The 26,008-nt window shown below is 37.9% G+C and overlaps 2 protein-coding genes across 7 annotated transcripts in view; both read right to left on the bottom strand.

Annotated features, from left to right (window-relative positions):
* LOC135214360 (glucose dehydrogenase [FAD, quinone]-like) overlaps nt 1–5,444 on the bottom strand; it is a 47,188-nt gene extending 41,744 nt beyond the window's left edge. The window contains 1 exon segment of the mRNA XM_064248587.1: nt 5,279–5,444. The gene's annotated coding sequence lies outside the window, so the exon portion shown is untranslated.
* Nucleotides 5,445–7,683: 2,239 nt separating this feature from the next.
* LOC135214359 (diacylglycerol kinase theta-like) overlaps nt 7,684–26,008 on the bottom strand; it is a 113,477-nt gene continuing 95,152 nt past the window's right edge. For 3 of the 6 annotated variants that reach the window (XM_064248582.1, XM_064248580.1, XM_064248581.1), the window contains exon 17: nt 16,852–17,993. In XM_064248582.1, the coding sequence (XP_064104652.1) occupies nt 17,853–17,993 (141 nt within the window). In that variant the 3' untranslated portion in view covers nt 16,852–17,852. Of the gene's footprint in view, nt 12,595–16,851; nt 17,994–19,945; nt 20,013–26,008 lie in introns of those variants that run through there. The other 3 variants (XM_064248586.1, XM_064248583.1, XM_064248585.1) reach the window with 3 other exon arrangements.

Below are 26,008 nucleotides of genomic sequence, written 5' to 3'. Positions count from 1 at the left end.
GAAAGTTTTCAATAACCGAGATAACGTTTCACTCGACCTTCAATGATTTTGTAGTATTTTTAAATAAATATCACCCACTGAATATGCACAGTGTACATTTCTAGTAAGATAAAGCCAATATCACTACCACTAATCAACTGCTATGAACTGAAAACTCACCAAACAACTACAAAAATCACATTTTTATGAAATTATATTACAAATTTACGTTAGGTTCAAATAGGTTAGTGGTACAACTTAATGAGAGTTCAATGGGCTTTTAGATTTCTATGGTGGTAAATGCCAAGTCATTCGTTAGTCAATGTCCTTTACTTGGGCTATGTCACCCTATAATGGGTTAGGCTATTCGGGAGAGAATAACTCCTGCACTGATCGATCTACATTGGTTACCTGTTAAGGCTAGAATTGAATTTAAGATTTGTTTGTTGACTTACAAGGCACTTACAAGTGATAAGCCTAAATATCTTCGTGATTGCTTGATTCCATACTCTCAAGTTACTAGCGCTGCTGTAAGAGTTAAGACATGCTGATGACCCATGTAGACTATTCGAAATTAGTGTGAATCATGCAATAGGAGGAAGAACTTTTTGTTATGCTGCACCGAGACTCTTCAACCACCTTCCACTTGATGTCAAGAATAGCAAAAATGTGGCAGCTTTCAAGAAAAACCTGAAGACTTATCTCTTTGGAAAGTGTTATAATAGTGATCAGTAAACTATTAAGCCTGAATACAAATGCTAGCGAATACTGAAAAGATACAGAGCAAAATATAAACTGGAAAGAAATTATTTTCACACATCAAGGCCCGCCTGAACAGACTCTTAGTGTCTGATGGAGGGCGAGAAATAAACCCCTAAATGTAAAAGTAAAAGTAAAAGTAAAGATACAGTGCCATAAGAGGGTAGTCTGTCTATGACACGTTACAAATCTGTTGCGAATAGCTACTAAAGCTGTTTGTAGACCCTGTCAAGAGCTCCTAGGTTAGTTGACGACTAGTAGAGTTGACAAATAAGGGCGTAATAGTAATTAAATTATTTATCTTCCACGTCATATATTATATTTGTCGATGAGAACTATATTGGCCTACGAATTCCGAATTCTCCCCCCCCCCCCCCCCCCCCCCCCCCACCAAGGTTATTGCTTGTGGTGTTAGGCCTATCCTACATTTTGTTTAGTACTACGCCGTCAAATTAGGTTTTATTTAATATTGTATTTCTCCTTATTTATTAGACGTGTAGGTATTCTGGATTACAATGAAATATTAAATCTGTCAAGCAATAATCACAAGATTTGAGAAAATGAGCAAAATTAGGCCTATATAGCCTAGGTAGAGCACGTGTGATTAGCCCAGCATACCTACAATATTTAAGTAGCCTAATAAAATTCAAAATTTTCTTATAAGATTATTTAAACGCCATACTTACAAAAATGTTTAAAATGTGAGCAAATTAGTCGCGACTCAATGAAGGCAGGAAGAGAATTCACAGTTTTAACAAATTACAAGTAAGAACATCAACACCATATTGGACTCGGTAATGCCAACCCCACCCTCCTTACGAAGACAGGTAACTAACCCAATATTCTGAGGCTATGTTAAAAAAATAAACCTTTAGATTATGTTTATATGCAATATTGTGAATACTAATAATCATACTGATCAAAACAGGCCTTCTTAAAATTGCCCTAAACTTTAAAATAATGCCCAGTGGTCTAGAATTCTTAGCCTACCCTACATGCAGGGCAATTACCCATACGGTTGGCAATACTGTTACCTATACAACTTTATGAATCTGAAGATTCTACTATATTTTTTACTTTGCTTTATCAATTTTTTTCTGTTTATATACGACGAAAATCTCATTTTAAAAATATCTTAATACACAATGGTGCATTTTACTGTTCAACTTGAAGGAACAATTTATATGGAAGTTTTATTTTGTTAAGTGGAAACTTTGCCTACATGAAGATTTTCAGTAGTTTCTACGGTTGCTATAGCTAAAGCAGGATTTAAGTGGCTATTGTAGTACCGTATAATCACGAAATTCACGTTCTTTCAAGCGTATTAGAAACGAACTGGATATTGCTATGGCAGCCGTACCCCGATCGCGGTAGTCTTGTGAATTGCGCATGCGCATACCGTTGTTTACCGCCTCAAGTCCAGTGACCGCAAGAAAAATGACTACGGAACAGCATGAACCGCTGAGTAATACATTAGTTTTCGCCGAAAAATATATGTTTTCAGGCTATAACGAGCTGAAAAGTTTCAAAAATTGTACATACGTAGTCACGAACTGTCGAATCGGCGCTGAAAAGAACTCCGAAGAGGAGATTCAAAGAGGAGTGTATATAAATATAGGGAACAGGCTTATTTGGACCATGTACTGGCATGATCATTCGGACCTTTATCCAGGCTTATTCGGACTTACATATGATTGACCGACTTTTCTATGCAGTTTTACCTCCTGAACAAGAATTTTAAGTAATATTTATTCGGACGACTGTAATTGACGCCCCAATTCCTGGTGGCTTTCATATTGGCGGGGACGAACGATGCGGAATGCTTATATAGAAATACCCATTGCTCTAATAAAAAAATTATTAGTATGGGTCCGAATCAGCCAAGATTAAGGTCCGAATAAGCCTGGATCCGTAAATATATACACTACCATCGTACCTTTGGCCACTTTCCCGGCCCTTTATTCTGCCCGATATCGGCAGTCGCAAAGGGCTGCTGCCTTTATAGAACACTACAATATTCTTTTAATTCACTTCATTGGATATTGCAGCTATCGGAGATGATAGAATTTACCAGCTAGTGAAATGACAAAATTAAACAAAATTTCAGCACTATTCCAATAAAATTGGGATAGTTTTGTTTTTGTAGCACAAAAAAGCAAGACAAAATCCAAAAAAGAAAAAAAAGGAGCTTTTGAAGAATAGCGGTTCCATACAACCCTTTTGAAGAATAGGGGTTTGGGCCTTTTGAAGAATAGGGGTCCCAGTGGGCCTTTTGAAGAATAGGGGTCCCAGTTGGACCCTATGAATATAACATTGAAAATGAATAAACTATTATCAAAGTACTTTATTTTGTAAGTATAAAAATTACAAAAAGTATACCAAATTAAAAGCACACAATTTATTGTAATTAAAATTAAATCAGTTGAAATTAATTGTACACATATAGTTTTGAAATTTCAGAACAAAAAGAATCAAATAGTTTCCTTATAACGTTCACGAAACATAAATTCCTGTAAATAGGAGTGTAAGAACATCCTTTTGCATTTATTCATCTTTTTTTTATTTTACCTTTCTGCTTGTTCCAATAGGATTCTACGTGCTGCGTATGAACACCTGTCTTTTTATCAACAAAATTTAAGGAATGGTTCACAGTTTCATGTTGGTATCCTATGTTGCTGATTTTCTGATATGCTTCCCATTCGTCTGAGTGAACAGTCGATCCTTGCCTAACTACTTTTTCAATTATTGGCAAAAGAGTACCAGCATCACGTCGCTCAACTATTTCCATATATCCTATGGCTGGTGTTGTTGATGTGTCTACAATTCCAAAAACCCAAAATTGTGAAAGGGGAGTTCTTCCTCTGTGATGTTTGGGTTCATGTGAGAAGCAAGACTCGTCCGCTTGCACTGTAATACCTGGCCCACCTAGTTGAACTGGGTTAGTTTCAAAATGCTTAGTGCATACTTCACGAAAGAAACTATATAAATCAACCATAGTTTTCAGTGAGATGTTTAATAACAGAGATGCACTCATTTCTCCAATTTCATCATACCAATAAAAAATGGCTTCAACCCATTTTAGAAGTGTCAATTCAGAATTAAAATAGAATGATTTTTTTTTTCTGATTGAGGTCTTATGTTTGTACTTTGCAGAGTCCTTATTTTGGCACTTCCAAATATGTTTATCAAGATTTGAAGCACATTTCGTCCAGTTCATTACAAAGTTGCAGCAGCCGCATCTCATTTCACGAGAAATAAGTTCTTTATTTTCTTGATCCATGTAATCACTGGAATTGTGTCTTCGATTACTAATGGTTTAATTTGACGTTCAAAAAAAAAATGCGATCCATGTCTGCTTAGGGTTTGCTCAATACTGAAATACTTAATAGTGTGTGAAGGAAAAAAATACAGATTTTTTAAGGCCTCTTTGGTACTGACAATCAAACAAGCAGTTGTTTGCTTATCTTTAGGTTTGTTCACCACTGACAACCAATCATGTTGTTACTAGTTTTCCTCGGCGGTTGTTCTCCACTAAATACCTTTTTAACAATACAGACCCCAGTTTTATCCTTTTGAAAAATAAAGGTTCCAGCTTCGTATGGGACCGCTATTCTTCACACACACAAAAAGACATTTTGCTAACTAAAAAAAAGCGGGACAGATGTTCAAAAAGCGGGACTGTCCGGCCATAAAGCCGAACTCTGGTCACATAATACAGTATGATTAGCAAACTGGTAAACGGATACAGCTAACTGCCGTACCTACAGCAAGTCAAGAGCGCAATACGGCACCAATAACAGAATCTGCCGTACCCCACCACACTATGTTATTTGTACGGCAGGGAGTCTGAAAGTGACGCATGCGCAGTTCACTGCCGTACCAATATCTACCGCGATCAGGATACGGCTGCCGTACCAATATCCTGTGCCTATTAGAAAATAGTAGTATACAGGGATGCACGCTTATTCGGCACCTGGACTGATTCGGACCTTAATCTTGGCTGATTCGGACCCAAACTAATAATTTAATATTATAGCAATGGGTATTTCTATACAAGCATTCCATATCGTTCGTCCCCGCGAATACGAAAGCCACCAGGAGTTGGGGCGTCAAATGTATTTCGCCGTGTTTAGTACGAGCCCCTGGGTCGCCCGAATAAATATTACTTAAAATTCTTGTTCTGGAGGTAAAACTGCAAAGAAAAATCGGCCAATCATATAAAGGTCCGAATAAGCCTGGATAAAGGTCCGAATAAGCCAGTACATGGTCCGAATCAGCCAAGGTCCGAATAAGCCTGTTCCCCATAGTATCATATGCGCATACAGGGTATTTGCATGTACTTATGTAACTTAAGTTACTCAAGGCAAAGGCACGAATGGATTTAAGACTAATATAGAGTTGGGGTGACAAGTTATATATAGACTTTCACACGTAAAATTCAAAATGAAATGAGTGTTATGAGGTTTCAAAGTTCAAACGTCAGTAGGCCTGCCAATTGGTTTCTGAGGAGCTGCTCACAACGAGACACCAATGTACTTGCCAAAGTGGCCCTCGGGTTATCCTCCTCTTCTTAAATAGTTTATCCCGCCAAGGGTCCGTACGTAGACCTTGTCCAAACCTGTCACCGAACGTCAGAGGGACTGAGTGGTGAGTCTATAGTGACTGGAGACTGACAAGATATGGGCCGTAGACCGTACCGTAGTTCGAGAAACATCGCAATATTCTTCTTCTTCTCTCTTATTTCAGAACTTACCTTTCCCAACGGTCGAGTTATGACCGTTTCCTTCTGCTGTACTTGATGGTTTGTCGTTTCGCTGAATGAAGTCAATATGGATACCCAGTAAAACAAGACAGTGGTTTTAAATTGTCCTTTAACAAGCTGGACGAGGTTATGAGGACTGATATAAGAGGCTGAAATCTTATAACTGAAATGTTAATAATGACTGTAGTTTTGACCTGAGGTAATTTGCTTGGCAAACCAATATATACAATGGTGTGTTTTGTTTATATAATTAATACTTTCAAACTTTTTTTATCTCTCACTATGTCATCAGTTTGCTGACTTGAAAAACAAGCAGTTCATGCTCATGCTCTCTCTCTTCTCTCTCTCTCTCTCTCTCTCTCTCTCTCTCTCTCTCTCCTCTCCTCCAAAACTCTCTCTCTCTCTCTCTCTCTCTCTCCTTCTAACTACTGGAAATCCAATAGTCCAGTTAGCGGAAAGTCTTCGTAAACGAGTTTATCCAAAATTTCTCTATGGATTTTTTAATAGCAGTGCAGAACAATATTATTCCTCATTTAGTCGCAGATTACCATAAATACCAAATCTCCCTCACAGTACTACTATGAGCTATAAGTCTAGTTGCATTTCCACCATCATCATAAACATTCGTTTCTTTATAGTACTACCCAATATTGGTGGTGCTACCGTCGGCTCCAATTAACCGAAATCCTCGTCAGCGAGCTGAAGAATTCAACTAGTCTTTTAGACCTATATACTCACCTTGCTTGTCCGTGGCGTGTCCACCTTTAAATCTCTCATTAAAGCCGAGGGCTTCTTTGTTATGGCGTGTCTTGTGGTGGAAGGCGCCTCTGTTGCAGCCTTGGTTTAGTAGGAACGTTGGTTGAGTAGAATGATAAACGATAATAATCTCTCCTTTGTATGGGAGGACTTAATTCCTTGCTCCCCGTTTCATACAAATGTAGTATTAAGTCACTTAAAACACACATATCAGAATATATACTTAGACCACGATACTACAGTTGTTTCTATATCGTGACTTAGGCTAAAAAGCCAGTCACGTCCGATCTTAATTCAAGTGTAGCCTATACTTTGTATTGCAAAGAATACGTTGCCATTTTTTTTCTTTTTATTTTAAGATTTATAAGTTTTAACTTTTTCTTTATTACTCAATGCAATCTCAGAGGCTTCTAAAATTCTCTCTCTCTCTCTCTTTCTCTATCATGCAGTCTGTCTATAGACATAATTGTTTGTATTTATAAATAGCTTAACCAGTGTCGTAATCGAACCATTCGTGACTAAGTTTTCACTCATTCATGGTTCTTGCAAATATTTTTTTTACTGCTAAATCTCCTTTGTTTGCAAGTAAAATGTTTAATCCTCATTGTTTGGAATTAATAAAGTATTTTTTCCACATTTAGTACCGAAATACATTCCATAATAAGATGGGAAAGTACGCTTTATCTCAAGGACAAAAGGTTCTACCTACCAGTATGGAGCAGTCGAATGACTGAGCCCACTCACGGGAAAGAACTTTCCTGGTACTACAAGGTCATGATTTCGACGGTATACTGATACCAGGGTTCTTAAGTGCCATGACCTGGTTTACTTTGTTACTTATTCACATGACGTTCGGTCACTTGAGCAGTCAATTAAGTTTACTTTTATTCAGTGGCTTGAAGAAACTATTTCTTTCTTCGAGTGAATATTGACTCTACCTGAATTTGATTTCCATAATATTTGTAATTATTATCATTATTTTTTTTATCTAAGCCCACCAAAAAAGATGGCCCAACTGTTTAGTTGAGGATAAGCTCCCCATACACACTGTGCCACTCACCTCCAATCTTGAATGCCCTCTTTTACTCCCTGGATACTAACTACTATATAATATACATACATACACACACATTATATATATATATATATATATATATATATATATATATATATATATATATATATCTATATATATATATATATATATATATATATAATATATATATATTGGCATGTGTGTGTCTGAGGTTTTAATAAACCACTGAAGCCATATGTGTGAATTATGGAAGAATTTGATATCAAGCCACATAAAATTTTGAATTCATGTTAGTTAACATCAATCATCACATTTCAGATTATAGAACACTTGACAGACAACACTTCTATGACTAAAAGGACGGAGAAGGTTCGAAGGAAACGCCACACGCTTATGTTTGTACATTTAATATTCTATATGTTCACGAATGTTATCACTCTATAATCCACATGAATATAGATTTGACTTTTATTGCAGGTTAAACTGAATAAATACTGACATGTGAGGGCCTCGGGAGCCCAGGTGCTCCGGCGCACCGCAGCGCACAAGTAGCAGTGGGCGAGCGTCCCCGGGCGGTCCACCAGGCCGCGGGCTCGCCAACCCGCACGCGCGCTGCCACAGGCTGCTGTGCGCCGGCGCCTCCGCCACAAGCCACAGCGACACAAACAACACGCGATTGTCAGTGGCCCCACGTTCCACCCAATTGTTCCGAGAAACAACTGAGCCCCGGGTAGCACGTGGGGGGGAAGTATGGTCCAGCCCACACCGCGCCCGGCTAGACTCACCGGCCAGACAATCCTGGGACGCGCGCTGTGGGCCACGAGAACCAATGCTGAACCACCACAGGGAGTGTGATGGCCCGGGCCAGGGCAACCCCCGCGACTCTGTGTTTTAGCGGGACGGTCGCCTGGCAGATATGCGGTGGACCCTGGCTGGATATGACGACTCATTTTGTGTTCACAGCACTAGCACCAGCACTGTTCGTTTTTCGCCTGTCTCCAGGCTTGAATCAATCATTCCACATTCATTCGTTGATGTACGGGGTAGGCAGTCAAAACGGGACGAGGGATCAGTTTCTCAAGCATGCATCACCTTTCTGTCTCTCTTTCATTCCGATCTGTCAGCACTTCTGCACTGTGTTACATTGTTTATCTTCTCCACGCACTCTGATAAACGCGCTCCTCGCAGATTCAGCCGAACAACTTTCATCGGCAGATTTACTCATGCAACGCGATGCTGGATCATTCGTCCAAGGAACAAGACGACGCTCCACTTACACTTTCCAAAGTAATTGCACTCAATGTCTTTCCTACTGTATATAGTCACATAAGCTTTGGTACAATTTTCAGGCATATCCTTATGGCCAGTACATACAAATGATGGAGATGTTTATACGCAAGCATTCACTCTCTGCTTATGTTTTGAGTCATACATACAAACTATCTGACCACCAGTGTGCAGTACAACACACCACAAAGTATACAATACAACATACAACGTGGAAGAACTACAGCAAAACCGCGCCCATACACGGCGAAGCGCGGAGGAGGTGGCAACACTGTAGAGGGACCACTGGAGGAGGAGGAGGTGGCAACACCATAAAGGGAACCACTAGAAACGGGATGGGCAAAGGGAACATTGCATCGTAAAGGGACCACTTAAGGTAAAAGGGAAAACTGTCAAAAGGGTTTTTTTGCTAAAGAGAAGAAAGGGGATTCAAAAAAGCTAAGAAATCAGAAGGGGCAGGAGAGAGAAACGAGGAAGATTATCTCAGGTCTAACAGAACGATCAGACAGAGAAGACGTAAAGAAGAAGAAGAGCTGAAATACGAGAGAGAAAGAGAAAGAGAGAGAGAGAGAGGAAGAAATGAAAACCATGATCTCAAGAGAAAATGCTCAAACGAAGAAAACCAGTAGCGGCAATCTTCAAAAACTGGATCCCCTCTGGACAACAACATGAATTGACATAAAAAGGGGGAGCCGGGATAAGGAACACTTAGGGGAGACCACAGAAAGTAGTAAGAAACACCTAATATAGAGGTCTTCTTCACTCAGGATTCGGGAACACCTAATTATGACCACAAGAGTTCTTTTCCTTTTAATATGTTAAGTGGAACCATCATGGATTTTTAGGGAACATACAAGATGAACCATTTAGGAACCATATAGGAATTAAGGTCTGTATACAAGAGTGATTACTTTGAAAGAGGAGTTTGGGGGTTGGGGGCGGGGGTGGGGGGGACACATCAACAAAAGGATGACTTGACTCAGAAGTAAGTTTACTGTATTAAGTATTAAAGGCTGAATCACTTCAGTTAAAACACCTACGAACTGTAAAACCCCAGCAGTCACTGGGAAGGAAGGAAGGAATGTAGGAAGAAAGGTGAGACAGAGAGCCATCAAAAAGGGCTCGTGAAGGTTTTTTTTTTTTCAAGTTCAAAGAGACGAGAAACAGATGAGGAGAGGCGACAGACATCAGCTTTCACAAAAGAATCCACTTGAGGCCAAAATAAAAACACTTCAAGAAAGAGGAGGAGGAGGAGTAGGAGATGGATTAGGTGGAGGGAAGAGGAGTCAGGAGTAGGAGATAATGGAGGAGCATCCTCAAGGGAGTGATAATCCTCGAGGAACACTTGCAAATCAAAACGCATCAGGGGTCTTACGGGACTAGGACAGAAAGGAACATTGGAGCTAGGAGAGAGCATAGTAGGTAGTACAGAGGAGAGGCTATTGGAACACATTAAATAGATATTCATAGAGTACTTTCAGAAAGAACCTTTACTTCTTTTTTTTTTTTTTGGAGAATTCCCACGCAGGAGAGATCCCCCTAAATTATATATTAGTTAAGATATATTGAATATATATTATATATACGTTTCATACGAGATAACGAGACAGGAATTCCTGATGATTAAGGGAAGAGAAATAGATTATAATATAAAAGAAATATTCATCGAGTGACAAACAGGGGAAGAGATCGGGGAGTCGATACAAAAAAAGTCTCGAGAAATCGGGAGAACTTTATGATAATACGTGGAAGTCCTGATTGGTACTTTCTTTGTAAATATATAATTACAAGGAGCCATAAGTATAAGAAACATTTGGAACACTTGATTGTAAGCACATTTTATTTTTCGTTTATTTTTAAAGTGTTTTTATTTATTTTTTATGTGGAAGAAGAGGTTAAAGAGACGCTCGCGTTGCTTCTAAAAATACTCATGCGCGACGTGTCCTCTCCGTTTGCTAAATCGACCACGTGGATCTGGTCTGATCCGGTTAGATCCGGTCAGATCCAGTTAGATCCGGTCTGATCCGCAGGGAAACGGATTAAATGCAAAATTGGTATTAGGGAGGGACAGAAAGAGAGAAAGAGAGAGAAAGAGAGAGACAGAGAGGTAATAAAGAGGAACAATACGAAAATGAATCCGAATTCTCGGAGGTTACAATTTCTTCTTCTGATCCGTTACAAACGTCCAACATAATGACACAGGATTCGAAAGTGTGCTGCATCTTTACGGCTGTAAATTCATTTTTTTTATTTTAACACATATTATTTTTTCTTCCATATCAATAAACTGTTAACATACTTAAGGTTACAAAATTAAAGGATTTCCTATAAAACAAAGAATGACTCTTGAGGTAAATGCTATTAGTGAGATCAAAAATTCACAAAATGAAACAACAACAGCTGACTACACAAAAGGAAAAACAACGTTTATCAAACCTTTATAATCTAACTAGGGATGATTTCGGGGGGGGAGGGACGCAGTCCCAACCCCCCCTCGGTTCAACTTTGTCTCAATTCACAGACAGTACAAGCCAATACCATTTAATAACAGGGGAGGGAAAAATTCCAATACATACACGGAAAAAAAGAAATATGTTGATCCAAGGAGAAAAGGTTTCGTTCTTTTCAATCGTGTCCATATTGAACCTTGGTCACCTGGACATATAATTTTCCAGCGTTTTATCTTCCGAATGGCAAAGAAATCTTAGTTTTTTTTTTTAAAGTAGATGGCAATGATGACTCATTACTCACTGGTCAATCTCTTAACAAATGCCAAAGCTCCCTCACGCTACAAATATAGTTAAGCAACTTGCTTTCAACAAGGGCCGCTGGCGAATTTCTGCCTGACCCTCTTGGATTACGATCAGTCAAAGTACCTACAGGCGAAGATTTCAACGTTCCTCCTCCATATCTTTTCATAATTGGTCATCCTTCCCATTTAGTAATGCTTGAGGAAATGAATTTGGTAGAGTGCTGCTGACTTTAACGAAACAAGAACAGCCTCACAGTGCTACTCAGGAGACTCGCGGCGTGATGCGGTCAAGCGGATCTTCTTCTTCTTCTTCTTGCGACGAGAAGAAGAATCAGCGGTTTACGAAAACGAGAGCCTCTGAAAGATTTTGTTCTCGGAAACCTAAATCAGACTGTAATCAGAAACAGATCAAGAGGAATTACAGTAAAATATATTAAGAGATTTTGCTCGTTTTTTTAAAACAGAAAACACCAATCGTTAGATTTCAGGGCTTTACATTCGCTAGATATATAGGTTAAAGCTTTACAACGGCCCTTGTCACAGTAGCAGCGTATAGGCCCTTCAATCGAAAGTTCACCCGTCCGAGTCTCTGTGTTCTAAAATGACCAAATTTTCTCATTTACACGCAAAAGCGGAGTTCTTTCAAGCACGGCTTCCACATTTTCTAGATGGGAAGTGAAGGCGAGTGGCTGTGAATAAGATCGTTGGAGATGACACAGGCTAGGAATCGTGGAATCATGTCCACCGAACGAGCAACAGGTGAAGCACATCTCGCGCATTCTGGGAAACTTTTGCCTGCTGCAGCTGCTCTTGTCAAAACAGGAACAGAGGCCGCGGGTTCTAGGAAGCTAGTATTACGATTGGTATCGAACCCAAAATATCATCTTCTTTATCTTCGCCATTACGTAAAAAGTGAGGGTCGTTGAACCAATGCAAAATGTGGTGTTTTTTTGAAATCTCCTTTTAACTCTACTCAACCACTTCTTTATATATTTTTCCCTTTCTTTTTTTCTGATGCCTGCTTCGTTGTAGTATATATATATATATAACATTAGTTTAAGCTTCTATAAAACGTTGGGAGATCATTAGAAGGGGGCGTATGCATTTTTTTAAATACACGGGTGAGGAGATTGTGTTGTTGTTGATGCTTCAAGACCACAGCAGCCACTGGAGGAGGCTGCACACAAAGCCCCAGTCTGCTGCCTTCGCCTGAGGCTTTGGGAGGAAGCCTCCACTACTGGGGGCTGTTTGGTAGACTCGATACTTGAAAAAAAAAATACACACACATTGTTTTTTTCTCATGGCTGAACCAGTGACAGATTCACAACTATAAGACTGGGTCAGTTGGGGGATACACGAGGTGGGCTTTTGGGGGCGGAGTAGGTATATACCGGAAGGGCCTTTCAAAAATGACTGAGAGGGGACAAGGAATTAAGCCATTCCACAATGTCTTTTTTTTTCCTTTTCTGGCTTCCAACCTCAAGGATTCGGAAGGCTTTCGAAAGGGGGGGCCCGGTGGGGCGGGGGGGTTGGAGGGTGGGGGTGACCAGGGCGGGACAACACTACTGAATAAGACATTACAGCTAACAAAATAATTTGACGGGCGATTAAATACATCTCTACAAGATTTGACAAAGTGTATCACTTGTTATTAAAACACTGTGTCTGACAAAAATGACTTAGCTTGTTATTTTTGGCTGAGTGGCAACTACGTCACAATTCTACAGAGGAAGTGAGAGACAAAGAGACAGAGAGGCAACATTCTGGGTGAACCTTATAGAAGAAGAAAGTGAAGAAGAAGAAGAAGAAGAAGAGGAAGAGGCGGAAGAAGTGAGAATGGGGACAGGAGGGATGAGAAGGTGTTGGGAGAAAGCTACTCGAACTCTCAGACTATTCTCGCAAACAGATCACCTTCGTGCTTCTCTCTGGTATTTGCCCGGGTGATAATAAGCAGGGCAGCAGGAATAGGCATTCTCCTTCCAGAGACTGGTCTCATCACTAGCTAGCGGAAGAAGAGGAGGAGTAGGACAAGAGAGTAGATTGCGAGTAAAGATGTTTTTGTCTTCCTCGCGACAGCAGGGAGATCACTGTATATATATATATATATATATATATATATATATATATAGAAATATATATAATATTAATATATATATATAATATATATAGAAAGAGAGAGAAAGCTAAAGGTATTTTTTCATGAGAGGAAAATTTCAAAAACCTGAAAACACAAAGAATTAAAAATCAGTCTCATTGCAACAAACTCCTAAAACTCGGAGAAAAAAAAAAGGGGGTCACCAATATCTACCGGTGACGGTGACAGAGAGCAGACCGCAGATGATCGATGATCAATCTCTGAAAAAAGGAGGGGGTGGGGGGGCCAAGGGAGGATAGGAAGAGGGGGGGGGAAAGAGAGGGAGAAAGGAGGTGGTGGTAGAAGAAAAAGATTGACACAGGGGGCAAAAATATGCTTACAGAAATACCTCTCAGTGACAATTATGGCACAATGTTATTCTGGCTTGACGTACTACTACTACTAAAACTTAAACCTTATCAAAATACTGCATCTTGATCATATTTTGGGGGGGATGTGAATTCAGTAAAACCTGGTAACAAATATAAGGAACAAGCCTTGAGGTATAATGGATCTTTTATGGTAAACACATAACAATAAAAATATACATATCTTCTATGTACAAGTACAACCCAACAGGAATACGTATGTATATTCTACGATTGTGCACTTGGCTCTGGATTTTTTGCAACGTCGGAACAAGATTTTGCAAAGCCTTCTCGGGAGAACCTTTGATTTAGCAGTCGGGACTGGAAGTAGGTTATAAGCTAATATATAATAATAATAATAATAATAATAATAATAATAATAAGACTTTAGGTCACCATGGAATTACCTGTTCAAACTTATTTTCTGTGGGATATGGGTCTATGATGACATATTTCATATGTCATGGAAGTAATCTGGTGACAAAGTGGTCTTCATGATCGTTACAGAGGCCCAGTTATCTTCAGTAAACGGATAACTACACTGAACAATGACAGTTGGTGGAGTTAACTCTGTGCTGATAATGAACAACAAACTCATGCAAAACGTTCCAGTCTGACAACCTGTTTCTACTTTGATCTGTCAACTCTTCAGCAATCTGTTTCAGTACTTTAGAAATCTATTTCAGCTCTTTAAAAGATTCACTCCAGGTCATCTGCCGTGACTTTAAGTTCCCTTTCAGCTCTCTACGTCTACTACTTCCAGCTTCTCCTCGTACTGCTACAGGATTCGAGTTAAATCACCGAAGATAATGGCATGATGGAGGAACGAAGCAACGTGACAGACACACACACACAAAACTACGATCACACGAGGAAAAGGTTCCGTCCTAAGCAAGGGTGATTTACAAATAACAGAAGCCTTCTCGGACTGAACTGTTATTCTGTAGCACTTCTTTTCGCATATCGAATACCTTCTGTACGGAAGCTCAAGAATAGTTTTGGAACGGTTGTGGTGGTCCGCTGGGAAGAGGTAACGTGACAGAAGAACCTTGTAAAAGACTTCATCTTGTCATCACTTATCGTGAATTTAAAGTTTCCAAAATGGATTCAATTTTTGTGAAATTGAGAAAATTACAGCGTGAGAGGAGTGAAAGCATCGTAGACAAGAGTTTCCATATTAATCCTATCTTAAGATCAGAACTATGAGAATATTCTTGGGGGCGCTTTTTTTTTTTCAAAATAGTCTCTTCTTCAAATTTTGGCATTTGGAATTCCGAAAGCACATCGAGCCTAGACCTATATAAGTCGAACTACGGTGATATGATTGTAGAAGAGGTTTATATATATGTACGTTTGTTTGTTTCAGGAAAACACACACACACAAACAGGGTGCAATTGTAAACATAGGCCTACAATCACACGTAGATGTAGGCCTAACATCTCACGGAACAGGTCGCGAACGAAAACATCTGACGTCACATATGACAGCAGACCACGAAATCAAAAGTCGAGGTGACGGTAGGCAGCAGAAAGCTAAAAACACGGCGGCCGGGTTTCTCTCAAATCCTGTACAATCGGCAAAGAAGAAGAAGAGGCAAGCCCAGTGCACAATATCAGAGCATAAAAATGAATGAAGGTCACAAAACAGAAACAGGAAAAACAAAAGAAAATCTACACCATGAGAGAAGCAGAGAAGGGCCCTCGTCTTGCCAAGACCACGCTGTTCTCAACCGCTGTGGAGGAAGAAGGAAGATTTTGGGTTGGGGTAGTTTGTGGGGTGGGGGAGGCGGGAAAGGTTTCCGGGAAGTCCCGCAGGACTCAGGGAGGGTGGCAATTAGGAATGGAGGGTGTCTTGCGAGCGGGTAACAATATAAATATATATATATTATATATATATATATATATATATATATATATATTATATATATATATATATATATTATATATATATATATATATATATAGATATATAATATATATATATAATATATATTATATATATTATATATATTATATAATATATATATATATATATATATATATATATATATATATACAAGTGGCCAGGCAGTTGAGGGCCCGCGCTCGGCTGGGGAGGCAGAAGACACCCCAGGAAAATAACTGACAATAATACCAACATCGAAAGGACGACAGGAAGAGGAGGAGGAGGAAGGAGGAGAAGAGGAGGAAGAGGAGGAGGAGGAGCAGGAACAAGAGGAGTAGGACAAAAAAAGTACAGAAAGGAAGGAAGGAAAGGATGACAGCAGATGGCTGGAAATCAAGAAGAAGAAGAAGAAGAAGAAGAAGAAGAAGAAATAACAGAAAAGAGGAAAGAAAGATGTTTGGCAAATCTGACAAGACTTAAAACACTCGAACACTCAGATCCGAAGTGACTACTTGTTATACAAACAGGACAGAGAGAGAGAGAGAGAGAGAGAGAGAGAGAGAGAGAGAGAGAGAGAGAGATACGTTGTTTGTGCTTTAGAGTGCATCTTCATATGGAGAAACTAGAAATTAATATACCATGTATATATATGCATATGCATATACACATACACGTCGTATACATATGTATATATATATATGTACATATATATCCACATTACAAGTTAGGCGCTAGTTGCAGCAAGATTATGACAATCTCGCTTGATAATTTTTCCCAATGGAACCGGGATACTACACATAATGCCACACGTGCCAAGCACATGTGGCACTATTCATTGAACAGTAATAAAACAGTGCCTCCGCCTATGACTTATTTTTCTCTTATGGAATGTTTCAAAGCTTAGTCTCATCACGACTCTTCTTCTTCTTATTTTAATTTTCCAGTACACACTTATCTACTAAAAAGTTCGTTCCGGAGGGGGCAGAGGTTTTAAGTTCACACCTCGAGCTTTGTGCAACACTCCCTTATTTTCTTTATTTATCTATTTATCAACTGAATATATTATGTATATATAGATATAGATACGTTTTATATATATATCATTTTTCATTCCAGTGAGTACAATATATCACTTTTCAGTTAACGGTTTTTTTAAATTCCACACAGCACTTCGTTTTTTTTTTCTTCTTTTTCCTTTTCGCTCGCAAAGAGTGAGAGCCGTTTACAGACGCAGGGTTGTCTTACACTGTCAGTCTTAGTTCAAAAACAACCTGCTTATGGTCCTCTTTGCGCTTTTCGTTACGCTTTTTTTTTTTTTTAATTGTCGCTGCGCATTTTTTTCCCGTTTTTTTTCTCCCGCGCGCAACTATCGTATATACTGCAGTCGCCCGCAGTAAGTTAAGTTTTCCAGTATACTATCATTTTTTTTCGTGAAGTCTCGCATCCAGATGTGTGTGTATATGTGTATGAGGTCTATATATATATTTATAAGCATATATGTTATATATATATAGGCATTTAGATTGCGCTCTTGACAGACGCTGCAGATTTAGGGGTCACACAGCTAAAAAGACTTTTTTTTTTTCCTTTCGTATTTTTTTTTTCATTTAAACTTCAAGACACTTCGACCAATATCTTCAGAGGAATGATCCGTGACGCGCGACCATCTTCTGTTATATGTGACGTCGCTGATGTGTGTGGGTCGTCGCCTTTTTCTTCTTCTCCTTCTTCTTCTTCTTCTTCTTCTTCTTGATCCGCTCTCTGAAATGTGGTCGCGTCTTCCTCTCTCTATCATTTTCCTCCAAGAGATTTTTGGTCATGAGGCTGTGTTTCTAAGGGCCCCAATTTTTCCTGTCGTAGTTGTGATCATGTTGGAGGAGGAGGAGTAGGAGAGGAGGAGGAGGAGGAGGAGGAGGAGGAGAAGGAGGAGGAGAAAGACAATTGGTTTGTCGGTGCGCGTCAAGGAAGGCGAGGGTATATAGGGTAGGAGGAGGTGAATGTTTTCGCGTTCGTCTCATTTCTGGCGAATCTTGAGGGGCGCAGGTGTTGGTGAGGGCTGTTGTTGGTTGGTTACTGGTTGTGTTGTTGTTGTTGTTGTTGGTGTTGGTGTTTGTTTGTTTGTTTGTTAGGTCGGCTAGAGGGGATGATGCGAGGTGGAGGCTGGGTCTGGTTTGATCGCCTGCAGCTTGGGTTGTTGGTGCTGGGTTGCCACCATGGAAGGTTCAGTGTTCCTCCGCCGTAACTTCGACTTGGAAGTTTTCTTGAGCATGGTGGCCTGTGGGGGACGAGGTCAGAAAGGAAGGAAGGGAGTGAAGAAGGGGCCGGGGATGTGGGACGAAGTTTCGTTGTTGGTTTTTTGGAAGGAGGGACCAGATTGTTGGGGGGGGGGGAGGTAGAGGAAAAGCGTGTTTGAGTGAGGAAGTTAAAGAGGAATCGGCACCATTTGATGGGGATTTGGGGATTTGGGGAGAAAAGATGTCAGAACATCAGGTGGGGGAAAAAAAAAATCGGAGATGGAATGCCACAAAAGGTTGAGGTTGATGAGGAGGGTTGAGGAGGTTGAGGAAGCGGGGAGAAGGAAAAAATGAAAGAGTGAAAGTTACATGGCCGTTTTTGATGGCCGTTAATCATTTTTTTTAATAATTTTTTTCTTTTTTTTTTAAATTGGAAGATTGTTTTCCATTTCCAAAAGGGTTAAAAAATTGGCCAAGGGTCCAAAAAAAATGAAGGTCAGATTTTTTTTTGTTGAGAGAGAGAGAGATAGAGAGAGAATTCGGGATTGGGGGGAGGGGGGAGGGAACAGCAGAGGGGGTAATAAAAAAAGGAAACATTGTAGATTACTGATCTTTGGATAGTAAGTGCATTAATCTGACAAAAAGAAAAAAAAATCAATCAAATATGCCATTATCATTTGTAAAAGCATTAGAAGATAAAATGCATCTACCGTATTTTCTCTTCTTTTTTCTTTTTTTCATTTTTAAGACTGACAGCATTGAGAGGAAAGAGCAAGAAGTGTTTTTAAAAAGAGATTATATAATATATATATATATATAATATTATATATATTATATATATATAAATGCAGGAAAACGTTACATATATATACATGTGTTCTTTCGATATCTGGGCAAAAAACAATAAAAAAAACCGTGGATTCTAAAACATATTTTCTGGAAAGCAAGTCGTGAGCAGGTGCGTGTCTGTGTGTGTGTGTGTGTGTGTATGTGAATGTGTGTGTATGTTCAAAAGAATGGGTTTCACTTCTAAACTCAAATGAAATCAAACTCGGTTAAGAAAACTGTTCGATTGAGTTCGAAGTAAAAATAAAATAATTATGATATATAGTATAGTACTGAATTTGCAAACGCATCACGGTGGTTGAGGGTTTGATGGTGGTGATGGAGATTCTATATATTATAGATATATATATATATATATATATATAATATTATATATTATTTATATATATATATATATTTATATATATATATATATATATTATATATTTATAGATATATATTGGTCTATATATATATAGATATATGATATATACCCCAACATATATATATATATATATATATATATATATATATCTATATATATATATATTATTTATATATTTATATATATATTATATATATATATACTATATATATATATATATATAATATATATATATATATATATATATATATATATATATATATATAGAGTGTGAAGTTCAAAGAAGGCAGATAGCTTCGAAATGTGCCCTTAACCTACGCAACAACAGACCATCTTTTTTTTTTAACAGACTAGAGTGGGGGGGGGGGGGTTTTGGGCGGGGGCATGGGCGGGCTGGTGGGGGGGGTGGGGGGGGGAGCCTGGTGTGGGTGGGTGGTTTGGGGGTTGGTTGATGAATCGACGTTTGAAAGAGGCGAGAGAGAGAGAGAGAAAGAGAGATTAAAAAAAAAAGTTTAGATAATTTAGAAAAAAACTCAGGCAAGACCGGATATATATATATAAATATATATATATATATATATATATATATATATATATATATATATATATATATATATATATATATATATGAAATGGGACTTGAGGGTTGTAAAGGGTAACTGATGGGTTGAGAGACAGAGAGAGAGAGACCAAGATTCCTAATCGTAAAACGAAGAAGAAGAAGAAGAAGAAGAATGTCTAGGAAGGTTATTTATAATTAAGGCTCGGTGGAATCCTTGTCACCATTTGAAGCATGTAGCGTGGGTTCGGTGTTCCGACGTCTGATCTTACTTTTCTTCAGCATAGTGGCCTACAAGATGAAAACAAAAAGTACAATGCAAATTGCTGCCTAGGCTGCTCAGTGTCAACTGACCATTAACATCTTAATTTATTTTTGTTTACTTTCTTAAAAGTTTTTTTTTTCCCTTCCCTTCTGAGTCAAAAATAAACTAACAAAAGAACAATATTGCTTGAGATTTTTATATTTGAAAAACAAATAACTGGCTAAACTCAACTTAACAAAACAGTGCATCTTTGATACCTAGAAAAAAATAAACAAAAAAAGCATATTGTTTTAAAAATAAAAATAAAAATTATATTGTTTCATAGTCAAATATCTTTTCTGTCATTTTACTGTATTCTTGTATTTTTGCTGCATGATATCCTTGTGAAAAAAATCAACACGAAAAAACAAAGGCTGTATCAAAAACAAAAATAATAAGAAAAAAATTCATGATCACATTCCAAACTCCTCCCTGATATTCAAAGCCCATTTTTTTATTATTATTTCTTTTTTTTGGTGTGGTTTACAAAAGCGAAAGGACAAAACAACAAAGCTGTTTTGGCAGATGTCCATCATTTAAATATAGTATATATACTGTGCAACATCGTCGTCTCTCTCTCAGTCCCATACATACACTCTACGTGGGAGGAACGCTGCTGCTGTTACTTCTTACTCGGATGTCTTTCCACATTCGGAGATGAGAACGCTAAATTAAAACCTCGGTAACTTCTGATTCGTGCTTAGTTGACTCGACTTTGGAGTTTTTTTTTTTTTTTTTTTTTTTTTTTTTTTTTTTTTTTTAAGTTTTTTCGTCACATGACATTACTTGAGAGTTTTGTTTTAGTACGTTATATTATGTACTGCGTACAAAATTAAATAAATCGACATCTAACATTCAGATTACCTGTGGTTTTTTTTTAAAAGTTTTTCGTCACATGTCAATATGTTTCATGGCCTGTTTAGGTCGGATATTATCAAAAGACACTTTTGATACAAAGAACAAAGATTATTCTTCTCAAAAAATGACCCGTGATCAGGACATCTAAAAAAGATGGAGGTTTAATTTTCAAAATCATTATGCACCTAAAATTGAAATAACTCTTCAATTATATTATCTTTCATTCATTCGCTTTCAACCATATGGACCTGTAGTACTACGCCGTATTCAAATAATTTCGTTGAATATTATTGCAACGATTTGTCACCATATTATTGGAACACTGTTACCTCAAGTTACTCTTCTTGTAGTTCATCAGGCCTGGGCTAGTTAGGGACACCAAGTTGCCCATCTCAAAGGCCTCTTGGGGAATGATCAAAGACTGAACTGAACTCGGTAAAATAACCATGACTTTCACTCAGAAAAATAGTAATGTTTCCCAGTTAATAAGTAGAATTACTTTCATTCAGTAAAATAATGTTTCTCAGATAATATGTAAAATGACTTTCATCAGTAAAATAGTAATGTTTCTCAGATAATATATCGAATGACTTTTATTCAGTAAAATAGTAATGCTTCACAGTTAATAAATAGAATGACTTTCATTCAGTAAAATAGTAATGTTTCTTAGTTAATAAATAGAATGACTTTCATTCAGTAAAATAATAATGTTTCTCAGTTAATAAGTAGAATGACTTTTATTCAGTAAAATAATATATAACGTTTCTCATTTCATAAATAGAATGACATTCATTCAGTAAAATAGTAATGCTTCTCAGTTAATAAATATAATTGCTTCCATTCAGTTAAATAAACACGACTTTCATTCAGCAAAATAGTAATATTTCTCACTTAATCAATAGAATGACTTTCATTCAGTAAAATAGCAAGACTTTCATTCAGAAAAATAGTAATGTTTCAAAGTTAATAAATAGAATGACTTTCATTCAGTAAAATAATAATGTTTCTCAGTTAATAAGTAGAATAACTTTTATTCAGTAAAATAATATATAATGTTTCTCATTTCATAAATAGAATGACATTCATTCAGTAAAATAGTAATGCTTCTCAGTTAATAAATATAATTGCTTTCATTCAGTTAAATAAACACGACTTTCATTCAGCAAAATAGTAATGTTTCTCACTTAATCAATAGAATAACTTTCATTCAGTAAAATAGCACGACTTTCATTCAGAAAAATAGTAATGTTTCTCAGTTAATAAATAGAATGGCTCTCATTCAGCAAAATAGCAGATGTCTTTCAATCACTAAACAATAGAACGTCTCTCATTCAGCAAAACAGAACGACTTTCATTCAGAAATGTCTTTAATTATCTAAAAAAATACCTCTCAATCACTTGAAGAAGTTAAGTCTCTCATTAAAACACAAACAACAGCTTTCATTCAGTAGTGTCTTTCACTCAGTAGCGCAAAACGTCTTTCATAAATGAAATCGTCTTTCATCCGACTTGAAACGTTACACTTGATAACAAATGTATCACTTATATAAGTGAGTTTTCTGCGTATAAGTTACAAGAGTTTGGTTTTTCTAATGATCACGAAACCCTCCGTTTTCTTTGATAAGTTCTCGTAACCCTTCCATCTCACACGTAGCATTTTAACGAAATAATATACGTTTAAGAACCAACGTCTTTTAAAAATTAAACGATTGTGTATCATTTAAAGATTTTAAAAGGTTATTTTTAAGCGCAAGTGCGCAGCTTTTAAGCGAAATTTGGCGCAAATATCTGACAGACTTCGTACTAGACGTCCGCAGCTATTCCTACCAGGTAGAATCTATGACAAGTGTGGGACTTCGAGAGATCGTCAGTATCATATCACTCGACACGGAAATCATAATATGTAACAATAATAATAATAATAATAATAATGATAATAAAATAAATAATAATAATAATAATAGTAATAATAATAAAGACACAGATTAGCTGGACAATGGAAGAGTGAGTGAGTGAGTGAGTCTCCTTTGCTTTAGTCGATTCTAGACTCATAAGGTAACATATTTAGCGTTACTGGAATGCTGTTTCTCATTTTAAATGTTGATTTAATCCATTAATTTTTTTTGCAGTTTTTAAAAAAGTGAGTTTGGGAATAGCTGGCTAAGATATCAAATAAGGGAACATTATTCAGAGAAGCCCATATCAGCAATGATCAATTTGGAAAGGGGGGAAGGTGTTGGTTTTTGTCTTACCAGAATTGACTCTTTGTGTCTACAAAATACGAATTAAGCCAACAGCTTAATTTTGGCTCGACTCTTGCTGCTCTATGAACAAGAGCCCGTGCTGGCATAAGGCGAGATTAATCTTAAAACAACAAGCAACAACGACTCTTCAAAGTGAACGGAATTACGTTAAAAAAATAAGAAACAAACATTGAAGAGTGGCGTATTCAGTCGGACCATTGCATCTATAAGCAACCTTTTTGTTTTTAACATTTTTTAAAGAGATATGGAGGGGCAGGGGGGAGCGGCTGGGAGACGGCTAGGGGGAGTGTTGTGGGTGGGCCGTGGCGGGGGCGGCTGGGGGGAGTGTTGTGGGTGGGCCGTGGTGGGGGCGGCTTGGGGTGGTTGTGATTTAAGAATTTCCAAAAAGAATAAACATCAACCATTAAGTTTATTCGTGTTGGTCAACTCTAAAAGGGATGTCAACATCATCCAACTAGTGCGACGACTGTTTGTAAGAATGTTTCATATCTTTTTAAATATATTTTTTATATAATATAAAGCGATATCGTTGCTGTCAGTTACGACAAGTGGTCAGGGGGTGGGTGGGTGTGTCGGGGAGTTGGCCGGGTGTGTGAGCAGACTTCTAAAAAGAAAACCAACGGCTGGCGATCGTATTTCCGTCTTGTGTGTGGTACTATAGACTCGCCAGGTTTACTAAGAAAATAATAATAATAATAATAATAATAAGCAAAGACATAACTAGATAAAAACGAAAATAAACAAAAAAGAAAAAACGTTTCACGACAACATGAATCATCCGAGGGAGGGTACACAGTGTGTCTATGGAAATAAACCAAAAAAATAATATATATATATATATATATATATATATATATATATATATATATATATATATATATATATATATATATATATATATGGAACCTAAACGGAAAACTAGTAGTAGTAGCATGTAAACAAACTCAATCAGAAACACAAAGTGGTGTGAGCGTGTATAGTGAGTGGAATATTTGTGTTACGTTCATAAGGTATCTTTTTTTTTTTTTTTATTTCTCTCTCTCCTTAACCAAACGGATCTCGTAGTCCTTGCAGCGCTGATGAACGGATGCGGCTTTTGTCAGGGACACTGAACAGGCTCGCATAAACTGAGGAGCCGTTGCAAAGGAAATTAGACGGAGTGGTTATCCAGTTCGAGTTCATCCAGTACTACTCGGTTATAAATCGTGTGTAGTACCTACACTTACATGATATCGATTTTGCCTTCATCACGGGACAAATTATTATTGGTTACTGGGTTCAAAGTTCGTCAGTAAGAAGCGAGAAAATATAATCGTGTGACACAGCACTTCAAAATAGTTGCCAGCCCACGCCATTCAAATCAAGAAGAAGACAGTGGCAATCGCTGTATGCAAGAACATTTCAGAATAGTGATATCTGGCATCTTGCCTTCTAGAAGAGCGTGTTGGCATAAAGCAAAGATACTACAGTAGATTCACATCACCCGTGCATCTGATGTCTAGGCCCGTCCCTTACGACGGTCCTGATTGGCTGTTGATAAGCCAGTCACAGGGCTGGAAAGTCTCAGTCTCTCTCGAGAGTTCACATAAGCAGGATGTATGTTCCACTTCCCCTGAGGGATACATCTTTCAAAAGTATCCCTCAGGAGAGGTGGAACATACAGCCTGCCTATGCGAACTCTCTCGAGAGACCGAGAGTATCCAGCTTTGTGATTGGCTTATCAACAGCCAATCAGGAGCGTCGTAAGGGACTGCCCCAGACATCAGATGCACGGGTGATGTGAATCTACTATAGGATCAAGATTCGTTCCTTCCGCAATACTTAGACATCAAATGCATGGGTGATGTGAATCTACTACAGCATTATAACTGCCTAAATTGAAAATGATTTTAATCAACAATAGTGAATGAAATTATGCAGTCATTGATTACTACAACAGGATCAAATTTTATTTTGTTCATTGGTCGATTAAACACTCGCTAACTGCATCTGGTAGTTCTTGGCAACTTTGAAGGATTATGCCATCTTTCCCTGCTGAGCAGAGTTGTGACTGTAGTTTGAGGTTAAATACAATCATTAACTGTCAATTTGAAAGTCGATATCACGGGCTCCTAATGCTCAGTTTATCAGTAATAGCTGTAATTTATTTGTTTCAAATCTACACTTAAAAAAAATTGCCTTAAGTTTACAGATGTTTAAATCATGACAGACTGCCATATCTCCACAGAGAAGAATTTGAAGAAAAAATTGAATGTTTATAATTGTACGGTAAGCTATCCGCAATTACTACTATCTGTCAAATGGATGAGAACAATCTGCTGAATGAAATTTGAAATCTTAACTGGCAATCGCATGAAAATGAAGTTCTTGGCAACTCAGCTTGTCCCAAGGATACGTGAATCAGGAACTGGTGAGCAACAGCATGGCTCCTCCATTTGCTGAAGGAGCTACGAGATCATTGGTTGAGAACTGTGCCTACGGGTGACTTCTCTTAATGTGCGTGTTTTGATGATATATAAATATTGAAGCTATTACTTTCTCAACAGCCTACAATCACCGAAATACACAACTGAATACAGAGTCAGAAAATAACTGAAAAAATCCACTGAATAGTATTTCCAATTGAACAAAAAATCAGTGCAATAGAATTATGCCTAGTTTATGCAGGTTTTGGGTATACGATGGTGGTATTAGTAAATATTTTAGTTTTTTAGTACTGTATTCCTGCTTTTTCCTGCTGTGCCTATCTTCAGCTAATGTTGAAGCTAATGCCACTTTATTCTCTGAACAAGTTGACAGGCTGCGTTGCTCGTAGCTTCTCTGAACAGGGATGGTAGGTCTAATTAGGAAGCAGGGTAGTA

Source organism: Macrobrachium nipponense, chromosome 45, assembly GCF_015104395.2.
Source record: "Macrobrachium nipponense isolate FS-2020 chromosome 45, ASM1510439v2, whole genome shotgun sequence".
Taxonomy (NCBI): domain Eukaryota; kingdom Metazoa; phylum Arthropoda; class Malacostraca; order Decapoda; family Palaemonidae; genus Macrobrachium; species Macrobrachium nipponense.
Note: the sequence above shows the minus strand (reverse complement) of the source record. Positions and strands in the feature narration are given on the sequence as shown.